At 44.2% G+C, this 25,541-nt stretch overlaps 1 protein-coding gene across 1 annotated transcript in view; it reads right to left on the bottom strand.

Moving 5' to 3' along the window:
• SCAPER (S-phase cyclin A associated protein in the ER) overlaps positions 1-25,541 on the bottom strand; it is a 379,320-nt gene that overhangs the window by 37,368 nt on the left and 316,411 nt on the right. The window contains 2 exon segments of the mRNA XM_043987611.1: positions 5,575-5,724; positions 11,795-12,032. Of these exon segments, the coding sequence (XP_043843546.1) occupies positions 5,575-5,724; positions 11,795-12,032 (388 nt within the window).

Genomic DNA, 25,541 nt, shown 5'->3' with positions numbered 1-25,541 from the left:
TAGGAGGTGCTAGAGGTCATGTGAAGTGGTGAGTCCTCTGAAAATGTGTTACCTGATCCCAGTTCACTGGGACCTCCCTGCAGCAAGGCAATCTTTAAAATGTCTTCCCAACTGACTCTGCACTTTACAGACACTGCCTGTCCTTCTGTCCTTAGGCTTCCCTCATCATAGCTTCCTTCTACCTTCTCAGCTGACCACCCGGCCTCCTCTCTCCTCCCTTGCTCCGACACCATCCCCTTCTCTTTCTTCCAGTCTCTGGCCTTCTTCTCCATGTGGCACTCGATCCATCCCTGCCTGTCTTCTCCAGAGGCATCTCTCTCTCTCTCCAATTTCTAATCTTCCCTTTAGTTGTTGTTGTTTCAGTTGTGTCCAACTCTCTGTGATCCCATATTTGGGTTTCTTGTCAAAGAGGTTCATTCCTTGTGGCTTTCAAAAATACATGTTTCCCTTATCCTTAAAAACTTTCACATGACCCTACCAGCCCCTAAAGATATCATCCTATATATCTCCTTTTCTAGCCAACTCTTTGAAAAAGATGCTTAGTCTCACTGCATCCATTTCCCCTGCTCTCCCCCACTCCTCAACTTTTTGTGATTGGGCTCCAGAGCTTGTCACTCCCCTGAAACTAACTCTTTCTGAAGTCACCCAGCAGAACTGTCCCCACCTAGGTGTCACACTGCACAGGGCTGTCCACCCTATCCTCCCTCTGCACTTCTCTCACTGATGCCTGGAGACTGGGAGTCTTTCGGTCTTCGTAGTTGTAGTCTGACACAACACCTGGCAGAATAGTAGTTGTCAGGTGAAAAACTTGTTGTTGTTGGCACATGGTACAGTAACAACCACCACCACCAAACAGTGACGACATCGACGGGTGAGAGGCCGGTAGCAGAATGAGGGATGTCGGTCCTGCCTTGGACACATGTCAACTGTGTCATAAAAGGAGAGACACTGACTCTCTCACACTATGCACGTTATGGAGGAGATGCTGATCAGCTGTGGTTGGTGGAGGAAGTTTCTATCCCAATAGAATCAGAGGTCTAGAACAAATAATGAGTAATAATAACAACACTACATTCTGTTCCTTTTCTTGAACTACAAAAAAGGAGTAATTTTATCCACCTTGTCCAATAATTGATAGAACATTAGATATAAGAAATAAAATAGTGAATTGTCCCAGGCCCATTTTTAGCTGAAGCCAATTAAAAAAGATGAGAAGAAGGAGATGATGAATGATAACAATAATAACTGAAACCCCAAAAAAGGAGGATGTAAAAACTTCTAGTTATGTACATGTAATGATTGGAATGACGGCACCTACTGGAGACTTGCTGTGGGAAAGCTCCACCATGAGGAAAATGCCTCAGAGGCATTGTGGCTTTTCCTTGGCGTCAGGAAATGATGTTTGCTCATGGGTGCTGTCTATCAAGGCTATCAGCCAATCAACTGGAGGAGCCTCCTATGGTCTGGGAGGAGACAGGAAGGAGGAAAGGGAGCCTGCGCAGAGAGCGCTGGCCTTTTGGCTTCCGGACTTGATGGTGGTGGCGGCAGAGGACTTCACAGGAAATTTAAGGAGAGATAGGAATGCCAGGCTGTTGGAATTCTGTTCTCAATCCTTTTCTTTCTATTTTCCAATAAACCCTTAAAAACCTAAACTCGTTTTATCAGTGATTTTTAGTCAGTTTCCCCCAAACTGGGGGAACACATTAGAATCCACATTTAGAATCTTAAATTACACAGTTATTATATTGTTTTTACTGTTCCGTCAAGGAAACATTTTGTTTCTTGAGGAACAACAGGGGGGACTGTAACGATTGGAATGACGCCACCTGCTGGATACTTACTGTAGAAGAGTTCTGCCCATGAAGCGAAGGTCTTTGAGGGCAAGACCAGGAGTCTTTTCTTTGGCGGGAGGAAGTGACGCGGACTAGTGGGAGGAGGAAGGAAGAGACTGGCGCTGACTCTGGGGTTTCTTTCCTTTGGACTCGGGTGGAGAGCGGAGCTAGAAATGTGCTCTCCCTTTAATAGATAGGAATCTAGGCCTTTCTCTCTCTCTTTACCAAATTCTTATTCTCCTTAATAAATGCTTAAAAGTCTAACTCTTGCTAAAGCTTATAATTTATTGGCGACCACTCATTAGATATTTTAGACAGACAAGCTAGAATTTTAGCCCTTAACAACAGATATACCTCAGAGGTAGTTCAGGTTTGGTTCCAGACTACCACAATAAAGCAAATATCTCAATAAAGCCAGTCACATGAATTTGTTTTATTTCCAGTGCATAAAAAAGTTATTTTTATACTGTATTGTAATCTATTAAGTGTTTCTAAAACACAATGTACAGACCTTAATTTAAAATACTGCTAAAGGGGCAGCTAGGTGGTGCAGTGGATAGAGCATTGGCCCTGGAGTCAGGAGTACCTGAGTTCAAATCTGGCCTTGGACACTTGATACTTACTAGCTGTGTGACCCTAGGCAAGTCACTTAACCCCAATTACCTCACCCCAAATAAATAAATAAATAAAAAATACTGCTAAAAAATGCTAACCATCACCTGAGCCTTCAGCAAGTCACCATTTTTTTGCTGGTGGAGGGTCTTGCCTTGACATTGATGGCAAATGACTGATCAGGGTGGTGGTTACTGAAGGTTGGGGTGGTTGTAGCACTTTCTTAAAATAACAAATGGAGTTTGCTGCATTGATTGACTCTTGTTGGAGTTTTTTTTTCTGTTTTTTTTTGGGGGGGGCATTGAGAGTTAAAGGACTTGCCTAGGGTCATACAGCTAGTAAGTGTCAAGTCTCTGAGGCCAGATTTGAACTCAGGTCCTCCTGAATCCAGGACCAGTGCTTTATCCATTGTACCACATAACTGCCCCAATGGCCTCTTCCTTTTACCTGAATACTTAGAGGTCAATGTAGGGTTACTGATTGGCTTAATTACAGGGAATAGGGAGGCCCAAAGAGAGGGAGAAAGATGGGGAATGGCCAACTGGTGGAACAGTCAGAGTACACACATTTATCGATCAAAGCTAGCTGTTTTAAATGGGTGCAGTTTACAGTACCCTAAAACAATAGTAACATCAAAGATAATTGATCACCATAACAGATATAATAAAAATGAAAAATGTTGAAACATTGCAAGAATAACCAAAATGTGACACAGAAACACAATGTAAGTATATGTGTTGGAAAAATGATGCCACTAGACTCGTTCAATGCAGAGTTGCCACAAACTTTCAATTTGTTAAAAAATGCAATATCTGTGAGGTGCAACAAAGCAAAGTGCAATAAAAAGAAGTATGCCTATATATGGTCCAAGAAGAGCAACACGATGAAAATACAAGTTTCTGAATCAAACGAGAAACAGAGAGATTGCTCATTGTTGATACAAAGAATGAGAGAAGAGTTAAGTCAAAGGAGGTAATGTAGATTCTATTTTCTCTGCAAAATTGGATAAGATCCACAAATGGTGTCTCGAATGCTTCACAGTGGCCCACAAATGACCAGGAAAGCCCTTTACCAGTTTCTTCTATGATGCAAGCCTGATCTCACCTCTATTGTTCGCATGTCTATTACCAAAATGAGAACACAAGTGATCCCTCCAAACATAGACTAATTGGGTGTTTATGTACTCTATACAATACTTTCATAGGTCCTATCCCTAAATCTAATTTTAAAAACATCTACAAGACAATAATACATTGGCTGAGGAGCAAAAAAGAACGTGCCAAAAAGTCTCGGTGATGAAAAGAGCACTTGTTATTGATTTGGTAATTATTAAACAAGTTGTCTAAAAGTGCTGTGACATTTATGGTATCTTTATTGATTATCACAATATATACGATCTAGTTCTACATTCATGCCGGTGAGAATGTCAGAATATTTGGTGTCCACATAGAAAAGTCTTCTCCGTTAAAAACACACCAACACAACACTACCGAGGATATTCATATAAAACATGGCATCTTTTAGGGAAACAGTTCAAGTCTCTGATTTGGCTCCTAGTCTCAGTCCCATTTGTCAGACCTAAAGAGAATGGGGCACAACTCCTAAGTGAAAGAGCGTGGTGCACCCGAGCATCTCCCTGACGCCTCCACTTGACTCCCTGGCTTTTCACGGTGCTGTTCTCTGCTGACTCTCCTCCTGCTCCTTAGAGAACCCCTTCACCCAGGTAATGCTCACTCACCGTGGCTGTCCTGGGCTCTCGGTTCTTCTTCTTCTAAGCTACTTCACTTGACGATCTCATCAGCTCCCATGGATCCATGGTCGTCTCCATGCAGAGAATGCCCAGATCCTTCTATCCTGGCCTAGTCTCCTTCCTGGGCTTCAGTCCTGCATCACCACTGCCTTTTGGACATCTCAAAGCTGGCCTGGAGGCCATTCAAACTATGTCCAAAATGGGGCTTGTTATCTTTCCTCCAACCCTCCTTTCTTCCCACCTGCCTTATTACTGTTGAGGACACCACCATTCTCCCAGTAACTGGGCTCACAGGCTCTGTGCCCCACACTAAGTCTAGTCTTCCTTTCTAACATCACAACATTTCTTCTATGCATCTCCTCTTAATTCACCCCTGGGCTCTTGGAAGCAGTCTCGTGGCTGGTCTTCCCTGCCTCAAATCTCCCCATTCCAAGTCATGCTCCATTCAGCTACAAAGTGCAAAGTGGATTGGGTCACCTCCTGTTCAATATACTCCCATGGCTTCCTTGTTGTCTTCATGATCAAGCAGAAAATCCTCCTTTGGCATTTAAAACCTTTCACAGCCTGGCCTCTTCCTACACTTCTTGTCTTCTTATACTTCCTCCCCTCCGTGACTCAGCTACCCTGGCCCTACACATCCCCCTGTCTCCTAGAACCTTCTCCTTCATCCCCTCTGGCTCCTGGCTTCTCTCAAGACTAAGCCTAAGTCCCACTATAGTGCCTCCCACCACCAGCACCTCCTCTCTGAGACTCCCTTCCACTTTTACTGAGTGCCCATATATCCAGATACTTTGTATGTACGCACACAGCTACCTGTGTGTTGTCTCCTACGTGGGAATGTGAGCTTCCCGAGGGCAGGGATCACACCTTTATAGTTCTTGATATTCTCAGTGCCTGACACAAAGGAAGTGCTTAAGAGATGCTGATGCCTATGGATGACACCAAGCTCTGTGTGTCCACTGACAACCCCATGAAACAGCTTTTCCATCTTGTGGGCTCCTTCTTCAATGACAGGCCTGAAAGCACCCTAGACATGGGGGTCATTGTCAGGTCTGCTTGAGCCACACCAAGTGAGCGCCAATGTGGCGGCGTCCCTTGCAAGAGCAGACTCTCCCACTGCTTTCTAAATGTCAGACCCTGCTGGACAGCATCCCCGTGACCAGCCTTGCCTTTGCTCACTCTAGTCAAGCTCCCATTAGCACCAGGAAAGATCCCAGGACGTTAGGAAGAGACCTTCAGGATCAGGGAGTTTGATCCTCTCACTTCACAGACCAGGAAATGGAGGCACACCAAGAGGCGGCCACCCCAGGGAGCAAGGGAGAGGCCAAGGCAGCCTCACTCCTTCAGCTATAAAAGATTCATCCAGCCCCCCTCTCTTACCTGGTTGTCTGGATGGTTCACGGTGAAGTAGCCCACACAGATGATGACTTCATGCAGCAGGCCTTCACAGGAGTGGTGGGCACAGTGCCACAGCAGAGAGCTGAGAATGTGCCGGAATGCCAGGGACAGTCCTTCTGCTCCTACGATAGACTGACAGAGGGCAAAAGGGATCATTTATAATCTGAGTGGGGGCCCCTCCCACCTGGGGGAGCAGAGAAGTTTAATTAAAGTAAGTAATGCCATTTTAAAATGACTTATCATTCCTCTTTCAAGGGAACCTCAAATACCAAACCTTCAAGCGAGCCCAATTAGTAATATATAATGCCACCTTTCCAGCAAAATCTGTGACCTAAAGCAATCTGGTGTGTGGCTCAGTTTACTGCTTCTCCCAGTGATTGCAGACCTATCATTTATCTGGAAATTGGAAAAAGAGCAAAGCCCACGTGGGGACCCACAGCCCGCATTATGGGCAGAGTCATATGAGTGTGTGTGGAGCATCTTGAAGGCTCCGGGCCTTTTTTGGTTAAACTATGAAGGAAGGAGAAAATCCCCCTGTCTGCACAAGGGAAAAAGCCTCTTCTCATGAACTCTCGGTGTGTGTCAAAAAGAAAAGGAATTCCAAGAATCATGAACAGCTTCTCAGATAGCTCTGGTCAGGGATGCTGCACCCAGCTCCCTGTGCAGGTCGGGGTGGGACCAGTCCAACTCCAAGACTTGGAAATAAACCATTTCCAAAGTGGGAGGTGTCTGAGATGGGGATAAAGATGTGCTTTCTTTTTTTTTTTTTTTTTAAATAATTTAAGATTTTTTTCCTTCTTCTTTTGTGGGGCAATGAGGGTTAAGTGACTTGCCCAGGGTCACACAGCTAGTAAGTGTCAAGTGTCCGAGGCCGGATTTGAACTCAGGTCCTCCTGAATCCAGGGCCAGTGCTCTATCTACTATGTCACCTAGTTGACCCCAAGGATGTGCTTTCTAATCTCAGCAAGTTAATAGGGCGATTGAGGAGAAGCCAACTATCCCTGTAGTCTCTATTTGGTAAACATGCCAAACAGACAGACTGACCCGAGGTAGAAGAGGAAAAGCAAATCCCAAGCACTGAGCTTTACTATGTAGAAAATGGAGTAAGGTGACAGTTGGAGTCTTTGGGAAAGGGGTCCATCTGGAGGTCTCCATTTGGTATGTGCCAGAGCAAACCAGTCATGGTGTATGAGAGGCAGAGAGCACTCTCTCCTGGACAATCCAGTGCAGGGTGCAAAACAGGGCCACTTTAGCAGGGGCTTCCTAGGGGGATGCCGGTCAGTTAACTCTCCGGTATCAGGGTCATAGCCCTGAGAAGGAATAATGCTTTCTAGGCCCTAACACACCTTCAGGAGCACTTTGCTACTTTACATCAAGCTGGGACATTTCTTCAGGCTTGTCCATACGTAATCAGTTACATGCACCTGTGGTGTAACCTCGTCTCTCTGTTGAACCCTCAGAGATAGGAACAGATCGAGGGCCACACCAGTTGGAATAGGAACATGAAACCCATTTTCCAAGGAAACTCTTTTCTGGTCTTTGGAAGCAGCACCAGATCTGGATTCAGAAGACACAGATCTACATCTTAGCTTTAAGACTTTGGGCAAAACTGACCTGAGGAAGACCCTCTGTAAACATTCACGTGGTGTGTGTGTGTGTGTGTGTGTGTGTGTGTGCGCGCGCTCGGGTGTGCTGCTCTTCCAGTTGTTAAAGCTATCCTGAGAAAGGACAGCTACATTATACTGGCTCTCAGGGCGTTGTCCACCAATATTCCTACTGGAATCCAACTGTTTTCTGAAACTAGGAAAGACTCTGCCCCTTTTACGGGCACAGTGTGAAATGGAACCAGTTCCATGAAATGGAACAAGCAGGCAGTGTCCCCCAAAGTGCCTCCTTTTGTCCCTGCCTCCTACTTGGTTTAAACCACGCTTAGTGGTACTCGGCTCCTCTGTGGGCATGAGGGATGGACCATCTTGGAAGCCCAAGTTCCTTGGGCAGCCACTGACTTAAGTGGTTCAGTTTTTGTCTTCCCTTGAATGTGTCTTGTGTAAGCTCCTCATTTTCTGAAGAACCTATGGGACTCACTTAGAGATGTTTCCACGGTGTTTGCTCTGAGGCCTTTCAACCTCTTCTTTGGTCCTTCGTTTTGCTGCCTGAAATGTTAGCGGGTCCTAAGACTTAGAGTTTGAAGTGACCCTAGAAATCATCAGTTCCAATCTCCTCATTCTCTTGAGGAAAGAGAAGGCCAGGGGGTGGAAGGCTTGCCCAGGGTTACAGAGGCAGGCCACTGGCTTCTCCTATAGGGTCCTACAGGGCCTTTCTTTTGCAGAACATTTCTGAACAAAAAAAAAACACCAAAAAACCCTGCCTCTTCTTGTCTTCAACATCAATAGAGGATTCAGGGATGTTTCTTGCTTCTTCCCCTCTCTCTAGACTACAGTTTCTTAACCCTTTTGATGTCATGGACCCCTTCTCAGAATAATGTTTTAAGTGTTAAAAACACATAGGATCACAAAGGAAATTAATTATATTGAAATATGGTTATCAAACTATTAAAAGAATAAGTTCCCAGACCACAGGCTAAGGATCCCCAGAGACGATCAGTATAGACCTTACCAGTCCTTCTGAACAAGATCTATTGAACAAGCTAGTGTATGGGAAAGCCCAAGAGCAGCCTGGTGGCACCACGTCTCTCCAGCACTGGGCTTGGAATCAGGGAAACTCGACAAGATTATTATGCTATGGTGATATCATTTTTGCATTATCTGAGAGCCCACGCCTCTCCAGCTCCTTCTAGCCTTTATTTAAGTAGCTTAAGAAGTCCGGCCCCTGGACTAAAGGAAAGCTGATTTCTCAAAGATTCCACCTTATGTAAATGATCTTTCCCAACTCACCACTCCCTAAAATGCACTTTCTCTGTTCAATTACCCAAAGTCAATACTTCTTATTTAACCTGTATTCAGGGTCTAGTCAGGAGCTCCTGCAGGGCAGGGCTCTTTATCTTGCATGGTGCCAAATAGGACATGTTTTTAATAATGTCAACAGGGATGTTCTATTGGTTATGTGGCACTTCCTGCAGATGCTAAGGGTCGAATTCGTCAAATGGCCTAACAATGAGGATGCGGATGAGGCAGTGGCAGGGTGCCAGGGAAGGATGATGGGAATCTCTGATTCTGGGGGTGCTGGTCTATTACAGGACACGTTGCACTGACTGCCCAAGGAGTAGGGAGAAGCTGAAGTGAAAGGAAGGTGCAGATTCCTTGGGCTGGGAAGCTACAGAACAGGAACAAGGAGGGAAAAGACCACCAGAGAACCACAAGCCGGGGAATGCTTGGTTCAGAGAAGCCTGGGGGGCAGGACAGAGAACTGTCTTCGAGTGCCAAGGCAAACATGAGACAAGGTCTGCCCTCAGGGAGCTTAACTCCCACGGTGGAGGCCCCCAAACCAGGCAGATGTGACCACGCAGGAGGGAGGCAGAAGTCATGCTCACTAAGGAGCAGGAGAGGCCGGGGCTGGAGTCTAGGGGGCTGCGCTCCAAGCAAGGCAGGAAGCCCGTGCAAAGGAGACAGAACAGGAAAGGGAGGACCGGTTTGGGGAATGGCAAGGAGGCCGGCTTGTCTGGAGGAAGAAGGTGTGAAGGGGACGGATGTGGAATGAGGACAAAGAGCGCTCGGAGCAGACTGTAAGGGGCTGTTCAGGCTAAGCTCGGGGGATCAAAGGCCTCTGAGGCTGTCCAGGACAACCCCTTTATTTTAGGCAGAGGTGACTTGCTTAGGTCTGGGGTAGGATTTGAACTCAGGTCTTTTTTCTTTTATTCCACAGAGACAGGGGGGCGCTGAAGCTTCTTGAAGAGGGGTATGACATGGTCAGCTTTATGCTTTGGGAAGATTCTTTGGGCAGTTTCTGGAGAAGGGATTGGAGAAGAGAGGCAGGAAGCCAAGCATCCAGTGAGGAGGCTATGGGAGATTCGGGAGTGGCCTCATCAGGGGAGAGGAGGGGATAGGGCAAGAGAAGAGTCAAGACCAGTGCTAACTTTGGAGTTGAGGCCACTGGAAGGATGATGCCCTCCACAGGAAATAGGGAAGTTGGGGTGGGGGCTTGGGAGTTAACGAATTCTCTTTCAGACGTGTCAGACTTGAGAGGTCTAGAGGACATCTGGCTAGAAATCTTCAGATGGCAGCTGGAGATGTGAGAATAGAGATCAGCAGACGTTAGGGCCGGCTACATGGATCTGGTAATTACCTGTACAGGAATGATGGCTGAACCCATGAGAGTGATTACTGCGAGAGAGGGTGCAGAGAGAAAGAGAAGAGGGCGGCCCAAGCAAGAGCCTTATTGGCTTCATTTGGGGGGAGGGGGTCGATGCATCTAGGTCTGGCAGGAAACTATGGTGACTTGAGAGGATGGTAAGGAAAAAACTCCTAACTAGGAGAACTTTCTAAAGGAGAAGGTGCTGCCTCGGGAGGGAGTGGGCATCCCATCACCTGACGTGCTTGATCACTTGTCAGAAAGGTCATAGAGAGCTTGGCTTGTGTTCAGACATGGGCTGGACCAGATGACCTTGAGGCCCCTTCCCAGTCTGAGGCTCTGTAGGTAAGCATGTGATGTGGACTCAGTCAGGTGGACTACAGCAGTGTAGTCAAATGAAAGGAACCCTAATCTTGGAGTCAGGAGAGATCTGGATTCAGATTCTATCCCACCCCCGTCTTACTAGCTGAGTGACCCTGGACAAGTTAATTAAGCTCACTGTGCCTCAATTTCTTCATCTGTAGGAGGGAGATTGCCCCACCTCCCCGGGTTGTTGTGAGGGGGTCAAATGAGGATGTAAAGTGCTTTGCAAACCTGAAAGTTGTATGGAAATGCTAGATAAGCATCAGCAACTGCCCTTTCTCTTAAAACTCAATTCACTGCAATTCAACAAGTGTTTGAAAATGGGGACAAATAATCACGAAATAACAAAATATCAACAAATGTGATAAACAATGAGACCTGTAGGATCTATTCCACAGGCTCCCCTGAGATTCTGTCTATAAAGCAGGACGCAAACACAAAGAAGCTCCACAAATGTTTCGTCTTCTTCAATAGGGGAGTAAACCTATTCTGATGAAATACAAAGATAGACATTTCTTTAGACACTAGGGGTCAGAATAGATTATCTCTAAGGCCCCTTCGTGTTGGAATTCTTAAGATACTGTGACTAACTGATCTAACTCGCTGTTTAAGCAGAAAGAACACACAAAGGTTCTGTCCCAGGTTCCGTCAAAAGTGCCAGAAATACTTTCAATGCTGTGTTTTGTTTTCTAAGCTGAGCTAGCTTCAGAGAGGTGAAAACATCATGTCTAAATGACACGACTTGGTCTTATACATTTTCTTTCACATTTAGAACAACAGGAGAATATCAATTAGTTAACTGCGGTGTTTCTTACAAATGAGGGCAAGCCAAGGCCACAGTTTGAGCACATTCCTATCTTTCCACCTTCTCCCCTCTCAGCAAAACGACTCCTGCAGACTAAATTTCTAGTAACTTGCCAGGTATCTCAATTTTGAATGCACCTATTTGCTAGGAAACTCAATGTTAGAGTCCATTTCTTGGGACCTGCTCTGCTCCAAAAGGCCAGTGTTAAAATTCCTATGTGAGAAAGGCTGTTTCTGTGCTGCTGCCTTTGGAATTCTAGTACCAGACATCTTTTTCCTTTGTTTGGCTATAGAAATGCATTTATAGGGATTTGTACTTTTGATTGTAAATATTCTTTAGAATGAATAAAAAGTTAAATTTCCCTTAAAAAGCCTGTTCAAAACCATTTATCCAGTTTTTGTGTTCTGTTTATATTAAAAAAAAACCCCACTGCTTGCCCTATATTTAAAAATTGATGAAAGATATCAAATTGTTTACTGTCTTAGGGAATGGGGAGGTGAGGGAAGGAGAGAGAAAATTTGGAACTCAAGATTTAAAAAAAACTTAAAGTTAAAATTGTCTTTACATGTAACTGGGGAAAAATAAAATATTATTAAAAAAAAAAAAGCTGATACAAGGATAACCCTTTGGTGTGCAGAAGCCTGAGGGAGGGACTTACTCCATTTCTTGTTGGCTACCCAGTTAACTCAGCATGCAGTGATCTAGAAACAAACCTTCATGTCATTCCAGAATGAACAGGTTAACTTGGTTTTGTCCTGAGCACAAACAGAAAATGAGGTTTGTTACCTGAAACGCTGGCAGATCAAGGACTGCAAAGCTGTTGAAGAAGCGTAAACTCTGAAGGGCGACTTGGATGGTGCTCTGGGCATAGCTCTCTTTGGGGCTGGCAGTGGTGGGGTCTGAGATGGTGCCATGGAAGAGAATACAGTAGAGCATGTGTAAGACCCCAACCAGATCTGTGGCCTGAAGAGCTGCTGCTAATCCTGTGGGGTCCTGACGTATTTTATCAAATATGTCCCACGACCTGGACAAAGAAACGTTAAACTCTTTAAATAGAAATTGACTGTAGGATGTTAACATTTTATTAGGTCAAATGGAACAGAATAAGCAGACCGTTAAAAGCAAACCATCTGAGTTGTATAATAAAGTAACAAGAAACCACAAGGCAGAAATCCGGCACTTCCACCCAATGCATTTATGCTGCATCCCGTGCTTAGGCCTTGTAGAGGTCCTCTACTGCTCTGAGGAGGGAACTAGCATCATGGAGTTAATGCCTGAGCATCCCCCTAACCGTGCACTTATTGCTAGGGCAGGCTCCAGAAGACCTAGAACTTGGAATTTTGGTTCTGCTACCAACTAGACCTTGGGGGAGTCATTTTCTTTTCCTCTCTGGGCCTCAGGGTGATCTCAAAAATTAGGGCATGAAAACAGAAAACCTACACAGTCCTTTCCAGCTCTAAGTGCAATCATCTGATGAATGCCATCTTGCAGAACTTCGCTTTCCCTAACCATGCTGCAGGAGCAGTGTTCTCAGTGCAAGGGATCCCAAAGGCAACAGACAATGCCACTTTTTCTAAACACACACACTTATCCTCTCTGGGGAGGAGGGCACCCGTGCCCCAAAATTAAAACGTGAGTCCGGTCCATCCTCTATAAGCCCTCAGGAGGAGGTGTTATGAAAGCAGAGTCAATGACAGAAGGAAAGGCCGACGGGGCAATTATCCAAGCTATGCATTGGATAACTTCTGTCAAAAGCATTATTCAGATCCACCCAGCACTGGCGAGCAGGTTCAGGGTGAGCCACTTTCAAGTTGAACAAGAAGGGTATCGATCGGCATCTGTAGTTCTGTATGCCAGCAATTAAAGCCAATAAACGATAACAGTAACAACAGGAGGTCCTATCTACATGGCCTTCAAGGTTTACAAAGTACTTTACGTACGTTATCTCACTTCATTTTCTCAGCAACCTTTATAAAGTTGGTAGTGCAGGCACAATCACCCACATTGTAAAGAAACCAGAGCAGGCATAGGATGTGAGCCTGGAAAGGGCCTCTGAGCACCTTTGGCCATGGAGAGAATACAGGTCCAGATTTCAGTTCTTCCACTTAAGTCACTGGACCTCCTGAGACCTGTTTTCTTCTCTAAAACAGGCAATGTTTGGACTCGACGTTTGAGATTCATTCTAAATCCTAAAAACGCATACAGTGGCACAAAGACTCAAACCCTTGTTTTTTGACTGCAAATCTGTCTTCTTTCCATTACAGGTTAGTTATCAAAGTATTTTTGAGGAAATGTCATTTGTGAAATCCCAGCTGCTCTAGATGCATGTGGGCCTTTGTACATGCTGGCGGACTGATCTCAACGTCCACAGTGGAGGGTGACTGAGCTGAAGTGCTTCAGCTTGCCTTCCCTTCTTTATTTTTCACCTTCCCTTCTAACACTCATCCGATATCCCTGCAGCTTCAGTCCCCCATTCCTTTTGATTTGGCTACATGACCCTGTTGGGCCCCTTCAGCTATGCAGTCACTCATCAGTGACTCAGAACCATCCCAATGTTTCCTTGTCTTGAATTTTACAACTGGCATTAGCCTGGCATCTATCTTCCAGAATCTATTGTAGAGAACAACCTCTTACAAGAAAGCAGAAAGCAGACTTCAAACTTCTGTGCACAGAATCCTAGTCTAAACACTGGAGTGCATCTCAGAAGCCCGATCTTTAGACACAGACCCAAACAAGGGTTTCCTCTCTAACAACCTCAATATAGAGCCATCCCAGCCCTAGGGGAGGGGAAGCATCTCCTCCTGAGGTGGTACTTCATCATACTTTTGGACAAACCACTGCAACTAATCAACTATCCTCCAAACTTAGCTTATAGTATACTGTTTTATCAATAGTTAGGGTTTCTCAGGTCTTGGGAGGTAGGACTGGTCAGAGCTTGATATGAATTCTGAGACAATGCTGCTGATCACTGTGGCGATAATGTCCTCTCTCTCTGATCATGTGATTTCACTGCTGTAAGAAACTTCTCCAGGAAATTCCCTTTACCAGTGTAGACTAGCACCTGCTCTGTTGTCTGGGGTACTGAGGGGTCAAGGACTTGTCCAGGGTCACCAGGCCAGGATGTCTAAGAGGTAGGCCTTGAACTCAAGTCATCTTGATTTTGAATCGTTCTCCACCCTTTCCATACGCCAGGCTATCTCTGTTCTCTTGGGTTTGCTTATGGAGGCTCTGCCTCAGCTCAAGTCTTCCCGACTTCCTCTGATATCTGCTTGATCTCTCTTAATGTTAGTTGACCACCTCCAATTTATCCTGTACATATTCTGTTTGTATATGGTTGTCTGCATGTTGTCTCCTCTAGACTGAGAGCTCGGGAGATCAGAGACTGTTCTTTTGCCTTTGTCTCCCTAGTACTTACTTAGCACAATACCTGGCACACAGTTGGTGCTTAATAAACATTTATGGACCAATGGTCATTGCTTATGGAGCAAGTGTTCCATTGCACTGCTATGCCACAAGCTGTTCAGCTGCTCCTCAGTCAATGGTACCCACTATTTTCAGGGTTTTTTTTTTCTATGATAAGAAGTACTGCTATGAATATTTGTCTATTTATTAGATCTTTCTCAATGCACTAACAAGGAGAATTTTTTGCTGGGGTGACAAAGAAACCTAATTCACATAGTAACATTTTCAGCCTTTGCACAACAATGAAACATTGTCAAAACAGTAGGGTTTTTTCCTCTTGTATGAAGGTTTTCCTACTGATCAGGAAGTCTTTTACTTTGTTAGAGGCTTTGTATATTTTTAACATGGTAGCTTGAAATTTTCAGAGTGAAATATTGTTTTATACTTTGATTAGATGGATTTCACCTGGCTTCTCATTTTTCTGGGAAACAAATGGCAAGATATGGAGGTAATTCAAAGTTCAAACTCATGACACCAGAATGAAGAAGAGACTAAAAAAATGGGTCAGTTATTTTACAAAGCAGGAAGGAATCAATCATGTCGTGTTCGGCTTCCTAGGATTCCGGGGCACAGCTCTGTCTTGTGCTGGCTGTTCCTGGAAAACATATTCAGGATGCTCATCAAACCAAATTGGGCCTTATTGGCCACGGTAATTTATGATGTCAAACAAAAAAAAAAGCGTCCATTAAGAAGATAGGGATTCTGGTCTTAACCTCCCTTCTTATTCAGCTTAGAATCTGGAAATTTCTTATGAAGTCTACACTTTTTTGGCCAAGGAAACATGTAAACTGTTCTACTGTACTCACCTCACAAAAATACCACCGACAAATATGTAGTAAGTGCATCCTGCCTGGTCCTGATACACAGTGTGGCCGTGAGGGATCCTGTTAAAGAGGGAGGCTGAAATTTTGGTTCTTTCTATGACTGAAGGGTTGCTGTCCATGATGGTTGTGTTTTTAATTATTTAATCTTGAAGTGATTGGTAGAATTAGAGAAACCAAGCCAGCTACTACCTCCTCCTCTTTACTTCCATCAGGCCCTTAGCTCATAACCAAGGAGTGATAAGTCCACGCACCCTGACACATAAACAAAGAGAAGTACAACTGTGCGCCTGGGAACTCGGAAAGGCTCTTAAGAACACATTATTCTGGGGGGCAGCTAGTTGGCACAGTGGAGAAAGCACCGGCCCTGGATTCAGGAGGACCTGAGTTCAAATTCGGCCTCAGACACTTAACACTTACTAGCTGTGTGACCCTGGGCAAGTCACCTAACCTCAACTGTCCCGCAAAAAACCAAAAACCAAAACAAACCCCAAAAGAACACATTATTCTGTGCTGTGGATGGGAAATGGATTTTAAGTTTGGTTCCTCTTCTCTGTTTGATCAAGCTGCAAGAGATGGCTATATGTATTTTAATCTTATGCATATGTTACTGTCACAAATGATTGCTTTGAAGAGGCAGCTGAAGGCTCAGTGGATGGAGCACTGGGCCTGGAGTCAGGAAGACCTGAGTTCAAATCCAGCTGCAGACACATCTTAGCTGTGTGACCCTGGCCAAGTCACTTAACCTCTAATTGCCTGATAAAATAGATCCACTGGATTCAGTATCTTTGCCAAGAAACCCCGAATGGGGTCATGAAGGGTCAGACACAATTGAAATGACTGGAAAAGAAGAAAAAATGATTGCTTTGGGAGGCCTCTCCTCGTGGCCCTAGTTGTTAGCACACTCACCTTCTCAAAACTAGTTGGTATTTACCTCCTTTTACACAAGTTATATTCTTCCTCCCCACTATTACAGTATATGATGCTTGAGGCTATGCTGTTTTGTTTTCATCTTTGTAACCTCCCAGCAAAGTGCCTTGCATGTAATAGTCACTTAATCCATTTCTACTGAACTGAATTTAAATAGTATTAATATGACTTTCTCAACTAAAGTCCTGTGGTGGTGACTTGAGTTGTCCAAGCTCTGGCAGGTCCTGTCCACTGAGCTGGAAAAGTATCGCATACAGGCCCGGTGATGGAGTGAGGATCTGTCATTCGAGGACGAGTCTAGTTCAACTTCTCTTCACCAGATTGGCCGCGAGGTGATTAATTTTTTTGGCCACAGTAACTCTCTAAGACCATATACTAAGTCATAGAGGGGTTGATGTTGGCAGAGATAGTGCCCACATATCAAGGAAATTACAGATCCTTGAATTATTGAAGTAATATAATTTAATTATAGTTTTCGTAGACACATGATTTAGAACTAGAAGGAACTTTAGCAGTCATTTAGTTCAACATCTTTATTTTATAGAGAAAGAAAGTGAGGGTTTGTGAGGTCAAATCCTTCCCCAATGTTGCACAGGTAGAGGAGGCAGACCCTGAAACCCTCTGACAACCCACTGTTTGCTGCACGGCACCACAATGCTTAGCCAAGCACTGCTGCCTGAAGACTGGCCTCTCCAGGTAGAGGGGCCCAAGAACTGATGGATTCTTGGAGTAGCGCATCCCACGAAACAAAGAAACACACTTCAATATCAGGGCTGAGTGTATCAACATTGCACAAAGCAGTGTTAAGCTATCCCTATAAAGTGTGGGATCTTCTCTGGTCTCTACTTGAAGACAAAGTAAATGTTTCTGTTCAGAAGTAATCAAGATGACTCTCACTAAAGCAAATTAACACCAACATCAATAGACTTGACATAAACCATTGGCATTCCTCCGAGTATTGAGATCTCACAATTTTGAGGGGTATCGCTTTAAAAGACTCATATATTTACTTAGCTGGAAGGGTCCCTAGAGATTAATTTGCTCTCCTCAGGGACTCAGGAGCATGATTTAATGGATACAACTTTGGATCTGGAGTCAGGGGAGACCTGGATCCGAATCTTACCTTTGACGCCCATTAGCTGTGTGATGATGGGCAAATTCCTTAACTTTTCTGTGCCTCATGTCATCTGATCAATTAAGGTAATAATAATTCTAGTACCTACATGACAGGTTTGTTGGCCCTGTCAAAAATCCCTGTCTTTTTAATAGAAGCTTTTTTTGTTTGTTTGTTTGACATCATTGTAGTGAGGATCAGATGATAGAATGTATGCAATGTCTTTTGTAACTATGGGTGAGTATCATTATTATTGCTGTAACGATTGGAATAACGCCACCTGCTGGATACTAACTGTAGAAGAGTTCTGCCCATGAAGAGAAGGTCTTTGAGGGCAAGACCAGGAGTCTTGTCTTTGGTATCAGGAAGTGACGCGGACTAGTGGGAGGAGGAAGGAAGAGACAGGCGCGGAGTCTCGGGTCTTTTTCCTCTGGACTCTGGCGGAGAAGGGAGCTAGAAATGCGCTCTCCCTTTAATAGATAGGAATCTAGACCTTTCTCTCTCTCTTTACCAAATTCTTATTCTCCTTAATAAATGCTTAAAAGTCTAACTCTTGCTAAAGCTTATAATTTATTGGCGACCACTCATTAAATATTTTAGACAGACTAGCTAGAATTTTAACCCTTAACATTGCCCAAGGTCACATGGCAGAGTCAGGGATGGCACCTTGGTCTCCTGACCCCTTGTCTAGTGCTATCCCAAAGCACTATTTCATTTGCAAGGTGATGTGAAGGTTGGTTTTGTTAATATGTATGGGAACCATGGTGTCTGCCAAATGTGTAGGATTTTGGTTTTTGTTTTTTTTTTTTGCAGGGCAATGGGGGTTAAGTGACTTGCCCAGGGTCACAGAGCTAGTAAGTGTCAGATGTCTGAGGATGGATTTGAACCCAGGTACCCCTGAATCCAGGGCTGGTGCTTTATCCGCTGCGCCACCTAGCTGCCCCCAAATGTGTAGGATTTTGTAAAGGAAGTTGTAAAGGAACACAACACTCAGGGGTGAGACATTCTTCCATTCCTCCTAGAAGCATTCTTCTCCTAGAAGGATGCTAGTACACACAAAATGGTCCTTTGATCCTTCAGTGGTTTCTGATCTCCTGGGTGAGCACCCTGTCTAACCATACAGATTGCAAATCCTTTAAAACACCTTCTCATTCTCTCAGATTCTTGCCCATTACTCCTCCATAATCTTCCTTCAAGGATTTACCTATGTGATACACTGGGGGACTTTCTCCTCTGGTTCTTCTTCTTTTTTTTTTTTTTTTGCAGGGCAATTGGGGTTAAGTGACTTGCCCAAGGTCACACAGCTAGTAAGTGTCAAGTATCTGAGGCCAGATTTGAACTCAGGAACTCCTGAGTTCAGGGCCGGTGCTTTATCCACTGTGCCACCTAGCCGCCCCCCTCTGGTTCTTTTTAAAACTTGATTGTGATCAATGTAGCACTTTGCTCTCCGCGGGCTGATCATACATGATATATAAAAAAATAATGCCACTGTCTATCTGTCTTGCACTTTGGAAGGTATTTGTTATTTCATCTGGACCTCACAACATTTTTTTTTTTTTTTTAGTGAGGCAATTGGGGTTAAGTGACTTGCCCAGGGCCACACAGCTAGTAAGTGTTAAGTGTCTTAGGCTGGATTTGAACTCAGGTACTCCTGACTCCAGGGCCAGTGCTCTCTCCACTGCGCCACCTAGCTGCCCCTGGACCTCACAACATTTTAAAGAAGAAAGTCCTTTGATGGACTCATGACCCACCGGAATAGACTCAGAGGCATCTCAGCCTGAACAATTTTTGTCAACGTTTTTCTGCGGAGTCTCCGGAGGTCTCAGCCAACAAGCCAGAGGGCTTCTTTATCTCCTTCACTATTTTGTAGACAGAACTTGAGTGGTCTGCTGGCTCTCACTCTCACCACACGCCTAGACCACCTTTTGTGATCATACATGTCCTGGATGAGACCTTTGATGCTGGCTAGGGAAGGAGGCCTGCATCAGTGGGAGTGACTTACTTGAGAGTTAGGCAGTGGTAGTTAGTCAGGGGGTCCCTTAACTATCAGCTACTGTGTCCTTTCTGCTATTCCCTTTCCAAAAGTTGTTCGAAACAGCACAAGACCTCAAAGATTGAATTTGGTGCCTCCGGCCCATCCTAGGGTTAACTGAAGTGTTATCCCAATCATCTATAGTAGATAAAGTTACCCAGAATCATTTTGGAGAGTCCCTTCACACAGCTCTTCAGATGTGACTGAGCACAAACAGAAGAAGGAACACTGTATTTATTTACTTGTAGGTACCACCTGACCCATCACACACACTTCTGCTAGCTGCTGTCAACTGGCACTTAGCATCTTCCATTATAGCCACAGAAGTTAGAGGCTCAGAGCCCTGGTGGAGACTTGAGGAGAGATTAATGTGTCTGAGTTTATTGTACAGGTTCCAAAAGGGGGCCTGTGTTTGTTTAACAGTGACTGCCTTTAATAACCAACTACAGCTTAGAAGACTTGTCTGAAGGCACTTTTCCACAAAGCAAACTTTGGGTAGGCTCTTAAAACCTTTTAATGAATTCTATCTTAGTGTTCCCATCCCCATCCTTCTCAAAGCATCATGCAGGATGGCAAAAGGTTTGCTCTCAGAAGATGAAGAAATCAGGTCTTCCCCTTAATAGTGGGCTCCACTCATCATTTTTGTATCTCTCACAACTATTCTGCAATATTGCCTCATTGATTAAAAAGACTCTCCCCAACTGTGGCAGCTAGGTGGTACAGTGGATAAGCACCGGCCCGGATTCAGGAGGACCTGAGTTCAAATCTATCCCCAGACATGTGACATTTGATAGCTGTGGGACCCTGGGCAAGTCACTTAACCTCCATTGCCACCCCCCCCCCCAAAAAAAAGACTCTCCCCCACCAACATCCAAGGAATGAAGTTGGTCTTCTTACTACTCATGGAGTTTTAAGAAACGAAACCCTCCATTAAAGATTCCCCTGTTGCTTCATCACAGCATGGAGATGGCCATGGCCTCCAGAGGCTAAGTCAGTGGCAGGACAGCTCTGGCAGGTCCTATCACGCAGGAAGAGCTATGTGTAGGTGCCCAGCAGCACACGAAACTTTCGTTAGAGGAGCAATCTAGCTCCAAGAGGCTTCCCATCAGAAGACTGGTCGACAAATGAGGCCTTTGCTCTGGCTATGACAGTCTGGTTAAGCTGTTTAAGTATCTGGGCATTCTGGCTGTGACCCCTGCGACACTCTGGACAGCCAGCCTACCGTGCACACATTTTATTTTTACATCTCTGTCCTGATGCTGTCTCCTCCAAACAGGACACAAGCCCCGAGGGCAGGCTCTGCCTCATCTTTGTCTTTCTATCAAATGTGCCTGGCACGTCTGAAGTGCGGAATAAAGGAAGAAGGGATGAAAAAGGAAGAAAAGTCTTCACCTAAGGTCAACATTATAACCTTATTTCTTTTCTTTTTTTGGGGTGGGGCAATGGGGGTTAAGTGACTTGCCCAGGGTCACACAGCTAGTAAGTGTCAAGTGTCTGAGGCTGGATTGGAACTCAGGACCTCCTGAATCCAGGGCCAGTTCTCTATCAACTGCGCCACCTAGCTGCCCCATAACCTTATTTCTTAATCAAAAAACCACCCCAAAATAAAACCGGGGAGGGGAAGAGAAAGGACATCAAAATTTTTTACAACAACCGACTCCTAAGACTTGAAACAAGCTCTTTGAAAAGAGTAAATCAATTAAATATATATACAAAAACCAAACTGTGGAGGCAATTGAAAATGTAAGCATTATTGTTTCATAAAAAGTCCATTCATTTTGCTACAAAACCAACCAGGAAAAAAAAAAAGATCAATTTGCTGTTTAGTTTCTAGAAAACTCATGCAAACCTGAAGAAACTCTGGGAAATGTTTACTTTTGATTTTGTCTTGTAATACTGATAATTTGTAGCCTAGGTCCTCTGGCTTCTGTTGGGCTTAACTGTCAGTTATAATCACTTTAAGCCTAAATGTTTATAATAAAAATGTAAAAGGCTGCATTCATATCAGTCATGGGATATAGTTTTCTGTATTAAAAAAAGTATAGGAGACATGGAAAAATCAAAGATCAAACTTTTGTAGATGTTGTTCTGGGTCATGCCATTCAATCCGGTAAAACATAAAATCTTTTCAATTTAAGATGATTTCAAAGTGTTTTTGTTTGGTCTTCAACAAGGGAGATCCTAGCGGCATATGCAGTTATGTTTATTAACAGCCAGATTCAATTTGGGAAACTAAAATTTGCTACCAAGGCCTCTGTTATGCTGGAAAATCACCTACTGATTTAGAGGAAAATGGAAAACAGTACAAGGACTCTCTATGCAAGGACTAGTCGTTGTCCTGTGTCTGCAAGCATTTAGCTCTTCCCTGGCCTAGGCTAAGCAGCAGGAGAGCTGGTTGTCTCTGACAATGGGCTGTAATGTTGGGGACTGGACTTTCTGGATTCTTTTAGTATAGAAACTCACCCTGTCAGAGTTGGAAGAGAGCTTAGATAAGGTCCAACTGCCTCATTTTACAGATCAGGAAACTGAGGTTCAGAATAATGAGGTGGGGGCGGCTAGGTGGCGCAGTGGATAAAAGCACCGGCCCTGGATTCAGGAGGACCTGAGTTCAAATCCGGCCTCAGACACCTGACGCTTGCTAGCTGTGTGACCCTGGGCAAGTCACTTAACCCCCATTGCCCCGCAAAAAAACAAAACCAAACAAAACCAAAAACAGAATAATGAGGTGGCTTTCCCAAGATTACAGAGCTAAGGCAAGAGTTCATAGAACTAAGATTGTACCTGTTTTCTGACTCCAAATCCATCTTTATTTGAACTTAGCTTGGTTGGTCTTTGGAGAAGAGACAGAGTCTGAGTGTTACTGGCCCATAACCTAATAAATTTGTTAAGCATATACTATGGGGCAGGTACTGTGTTAGATGTTGGGGATAAAAATATATACATAAAAGATGGCTGATATTCTCAAAGAGCTTACATTCAATGGGGGGGGGGGGGAACAACACAGATGGGGAAGCAGTGAACAAAGAAGGGAGTGTTGGTTAGGGCCATCACAGGAATGATAAACGATGCTTGGTGTGGACAAATTCAAAATGGTTTCAGGTTTGAAGTACATAGTAGGTTAGGCGAATTTGTACTTTGTTACTTAGCAATCAGTATGTCTGTTCCAGAACTGAGTGTATTAACTCTGTCGGCATATTCTCTGGAAGTCTGCTTCAGACAATGCTGTTCTGGGTAGGGAAAAGGAGCAATAGCAGGGTAGATGCCAAGGGGTGGGTCAACTGGAGCCTTTCCAACTTCACAGGGATTGAGAGCACTCAGGTATACATCGGCATATCCATAGAGAACTCAAGCATTAGCTCCAAGCCAGGATGACACATTGAAGGAGGACTTGAGCTGAGAATGGCAAAGTCACACTGAGTTTAAGGTAAATTAAACCCCATTAAAATGAATGCTGAAATCTGTTCATAGGTCAGGTCCTCATAAATGACTTTCTAGGGGTTTTGTGGGGAAATCAAAGGTGATAGAAGCAGAGGTACTAATTGCGTATCCGAGAGTAGCTTCTGTAGGAATGTAGAATCACCAGGGAAGCTTGGTGGGGAATTCCCTGGGAATGAGGAGGTATAGATGGTTGGTTAAGGAGGGGACCTGTGCCTAGGGGGCCTTCTGTGGTTAGGAGGAGAAACAGGCCCTAGGCTCTGTACTGAATGATGAGCAAGTTTGGAAGCAAGCAGCAGCAGTAGCTGTGTGGTTCTGGTCCCAGGAAAGGAGCAGAGTCTTGCCTGAAGCCTGCTATGGAGTAACCAAAGCAGGAATCCTGGACCAAAGGGAAGCCTGTAGTTCTGCCACTGAACCACGCAAGCTTTCCAGCCATCTGAGACTGGCTGAGTCCAGGAAAGTCTGCCAGCACTCCAATAAGAGCAAGCCCACAGCTGTGCCACTCAGACTTAGACCCCCACTCAGGAACTTGCAAAAACAACTGATCTAGAAAAAAGACCAACAAAAGATAATTTAAGAGTCAGTGAACTACCTGAAAGTCATGATCACCAAAGAGCTGAGACATCATATTTTTAAAAAATCATAAAAGAAAACTGCACAGATCTTTTAGCACCCGAAGGCAATGTGGAAATAGGAATCCGCTAGTTTCCTTCTAAGAGAAATACAAAAATTAAAATTCACGGGAACATGGCCAAAATCCAGAGCTTCCAGGTCAAAGAAAAATACTTCAAGTAGTCAGAAAGAAAGAATTCAAGTACCAAGGAGCCACAGTCAGGATTACCTCTGATTTAGCAGCCACAACTGTAAAGGAGAAGAGAGCTTAGAATACAATATTCTAGAAAAAAGGACATAGACTTACAACCAAGAATAACTTGCTTAGCAAAGCTGATTATAATCTTATAGAAAAAAAATCAAATTTCTAATAATCTAGAGAACTTGCACATTCTCAATGAAAAGAACAGACTGTAGAGAAAATTTGAAATGCAAACACAGGAGTCAAGACAAAACTCCCAAACCTAGGTATGAGTGAGTAATCTTAAGAGACTGAACAGCTGACATTTTCATACAGAGATACATGTATCCCCTCAGAACCCTATTATTGCCAGGAGTCACATTAGGAGTGATGGACATTGCTACCACTTGGAAGCACTTCTATTTAGGGAAGGCTGTTAAGAACAAGAGGGTTTTCAGGACATCCTTAGGCGAGGGATGGAAGCCCTTCACAGTCCCGGGGCTCTTTTAAAGCCTTAGACAATCTTATGTTGTTCCTTTATGTTTCTCATATAAAACACACCAGCTCCCAATTTCATGCTTCTGTGCTGCCTGCCCCTCATGCTTGAAATGTACTCCCCTTCTTACCTCCATCACAGAGTCCTTCTCTTCCTATAAGATGGAAGCAAATTTTCTGCATGAAGCTGTTCCTGATCTCCTACCTACCAGTGCCTTACCTCCCAAACTACCTTGTGTATAACTGCTTGGTATAGATTAGTATTTATTAATTTCATATTTATACTCCATATGTATGCTCCCTCACCTCCCTCCCACCCCCTAAGACTCATTAGGCTGTAAACTCCTTTTCAACTGTTTCATTGATTGTATTTGTATCCTTAGTGCCTAGCACAGTGCCTGGCACATACTTGCTGACTTAACTGATTGCCATTGTTTTCCACCCTTGGATACCCTTCGATCCTTGTCTTACCAGTGCTAATGCCCTAATAACCCTTAACCCTGGGTCACTTTCACCGTCTTCTTTCTCCACTCCGATTCCGTAGCTGTTGAGCCTTGTGAGAGGAAGTCATGATACCTGAGTGACTGTATCCACTACTAATTTGTGTTACATAATTCCAATTAGGTTATCATTGCTGCATGGTAATCCCTTTATTCTTTCCTGATTGACACTCTCTCATGTTCCCAGAAGTGGCTGCTCCAAACCTCTCTTAAGCCCTGAATGACAGTCCCATTCTTCTTTCACAGTACATGACTGTACCTCCTATTTTACTGAGAAAATCAGAGTTATTTCTCTTCACCATCTTTATTCCCTATTCCTCTTCTCTAGTCTCTGAAGCACAGAGACTTTCTCTCTGCCAAGTCTTCTTGTGCTCTTGGTCCTAGTCAGGGGCACCTTGTCTTATCATTTATTTTCCCCCTCTCTCTCATCTCCAGTCTCTCCCTATACTGGAATCTTCTACATAATCACCTATCCTCGTCAAGTGTTCCTAGGACCCTGCCACCCTCTCAAACTATCATCTAATATCTCAGGAGTTGTCTACATTCCCTGCCTTCACTTTATCATAACCCACTCAATCTCTCGTAATCTGGTTTGTGACTCTGATACTCTAATGAAGTTGTTCTCTCTAAGACCACCAACAATTGCTCAACAGCTAAATCCCATTATTTCTTGCTTTCCTCAAAGCTGTTATACTAGCTGCCATCCTTTACTATTGAATGCTCTCTTTCCTACAATCTTGTGACTTCAGGCGCTCCTTGAGCCTATTTGATTGTAAATTGTCCATCTCCCTTGCTTGATCGTCCATTGGTTTTTCCATTCATAAAATGGAGTGATCAGAGCAGATGAACACCTGTGTTCCATTCTAGCTGTACATCTATGATCCCGCCTCCCTAAAATTCTCTATGCTTTGTCCCTCACCCCTCCCATACAGACTAATCTCTCTGGGCCAG

The sequence above is a fragment of the Dromiciops gliroides genome, chromosome 2 (assembly GCF_019393635.1).
Source record: "Dromiciops gliroides isolate mDroGli1 chromosome 2, mDroGli1.pri, whole genome shotgun sequence".
Taxonomy (NCBI): Eukaryota; Metazoa; Chordata; class Mammalia; order Microbiotheria; family Microbiotheriidae; genus Dromiciops; species Dromiciops gliroides.
The sequence above is the reverse complement of the archived record's forward strand: the minus strand, read 5'-3'. Positions and strand labels throughout refer to the sequence as shown.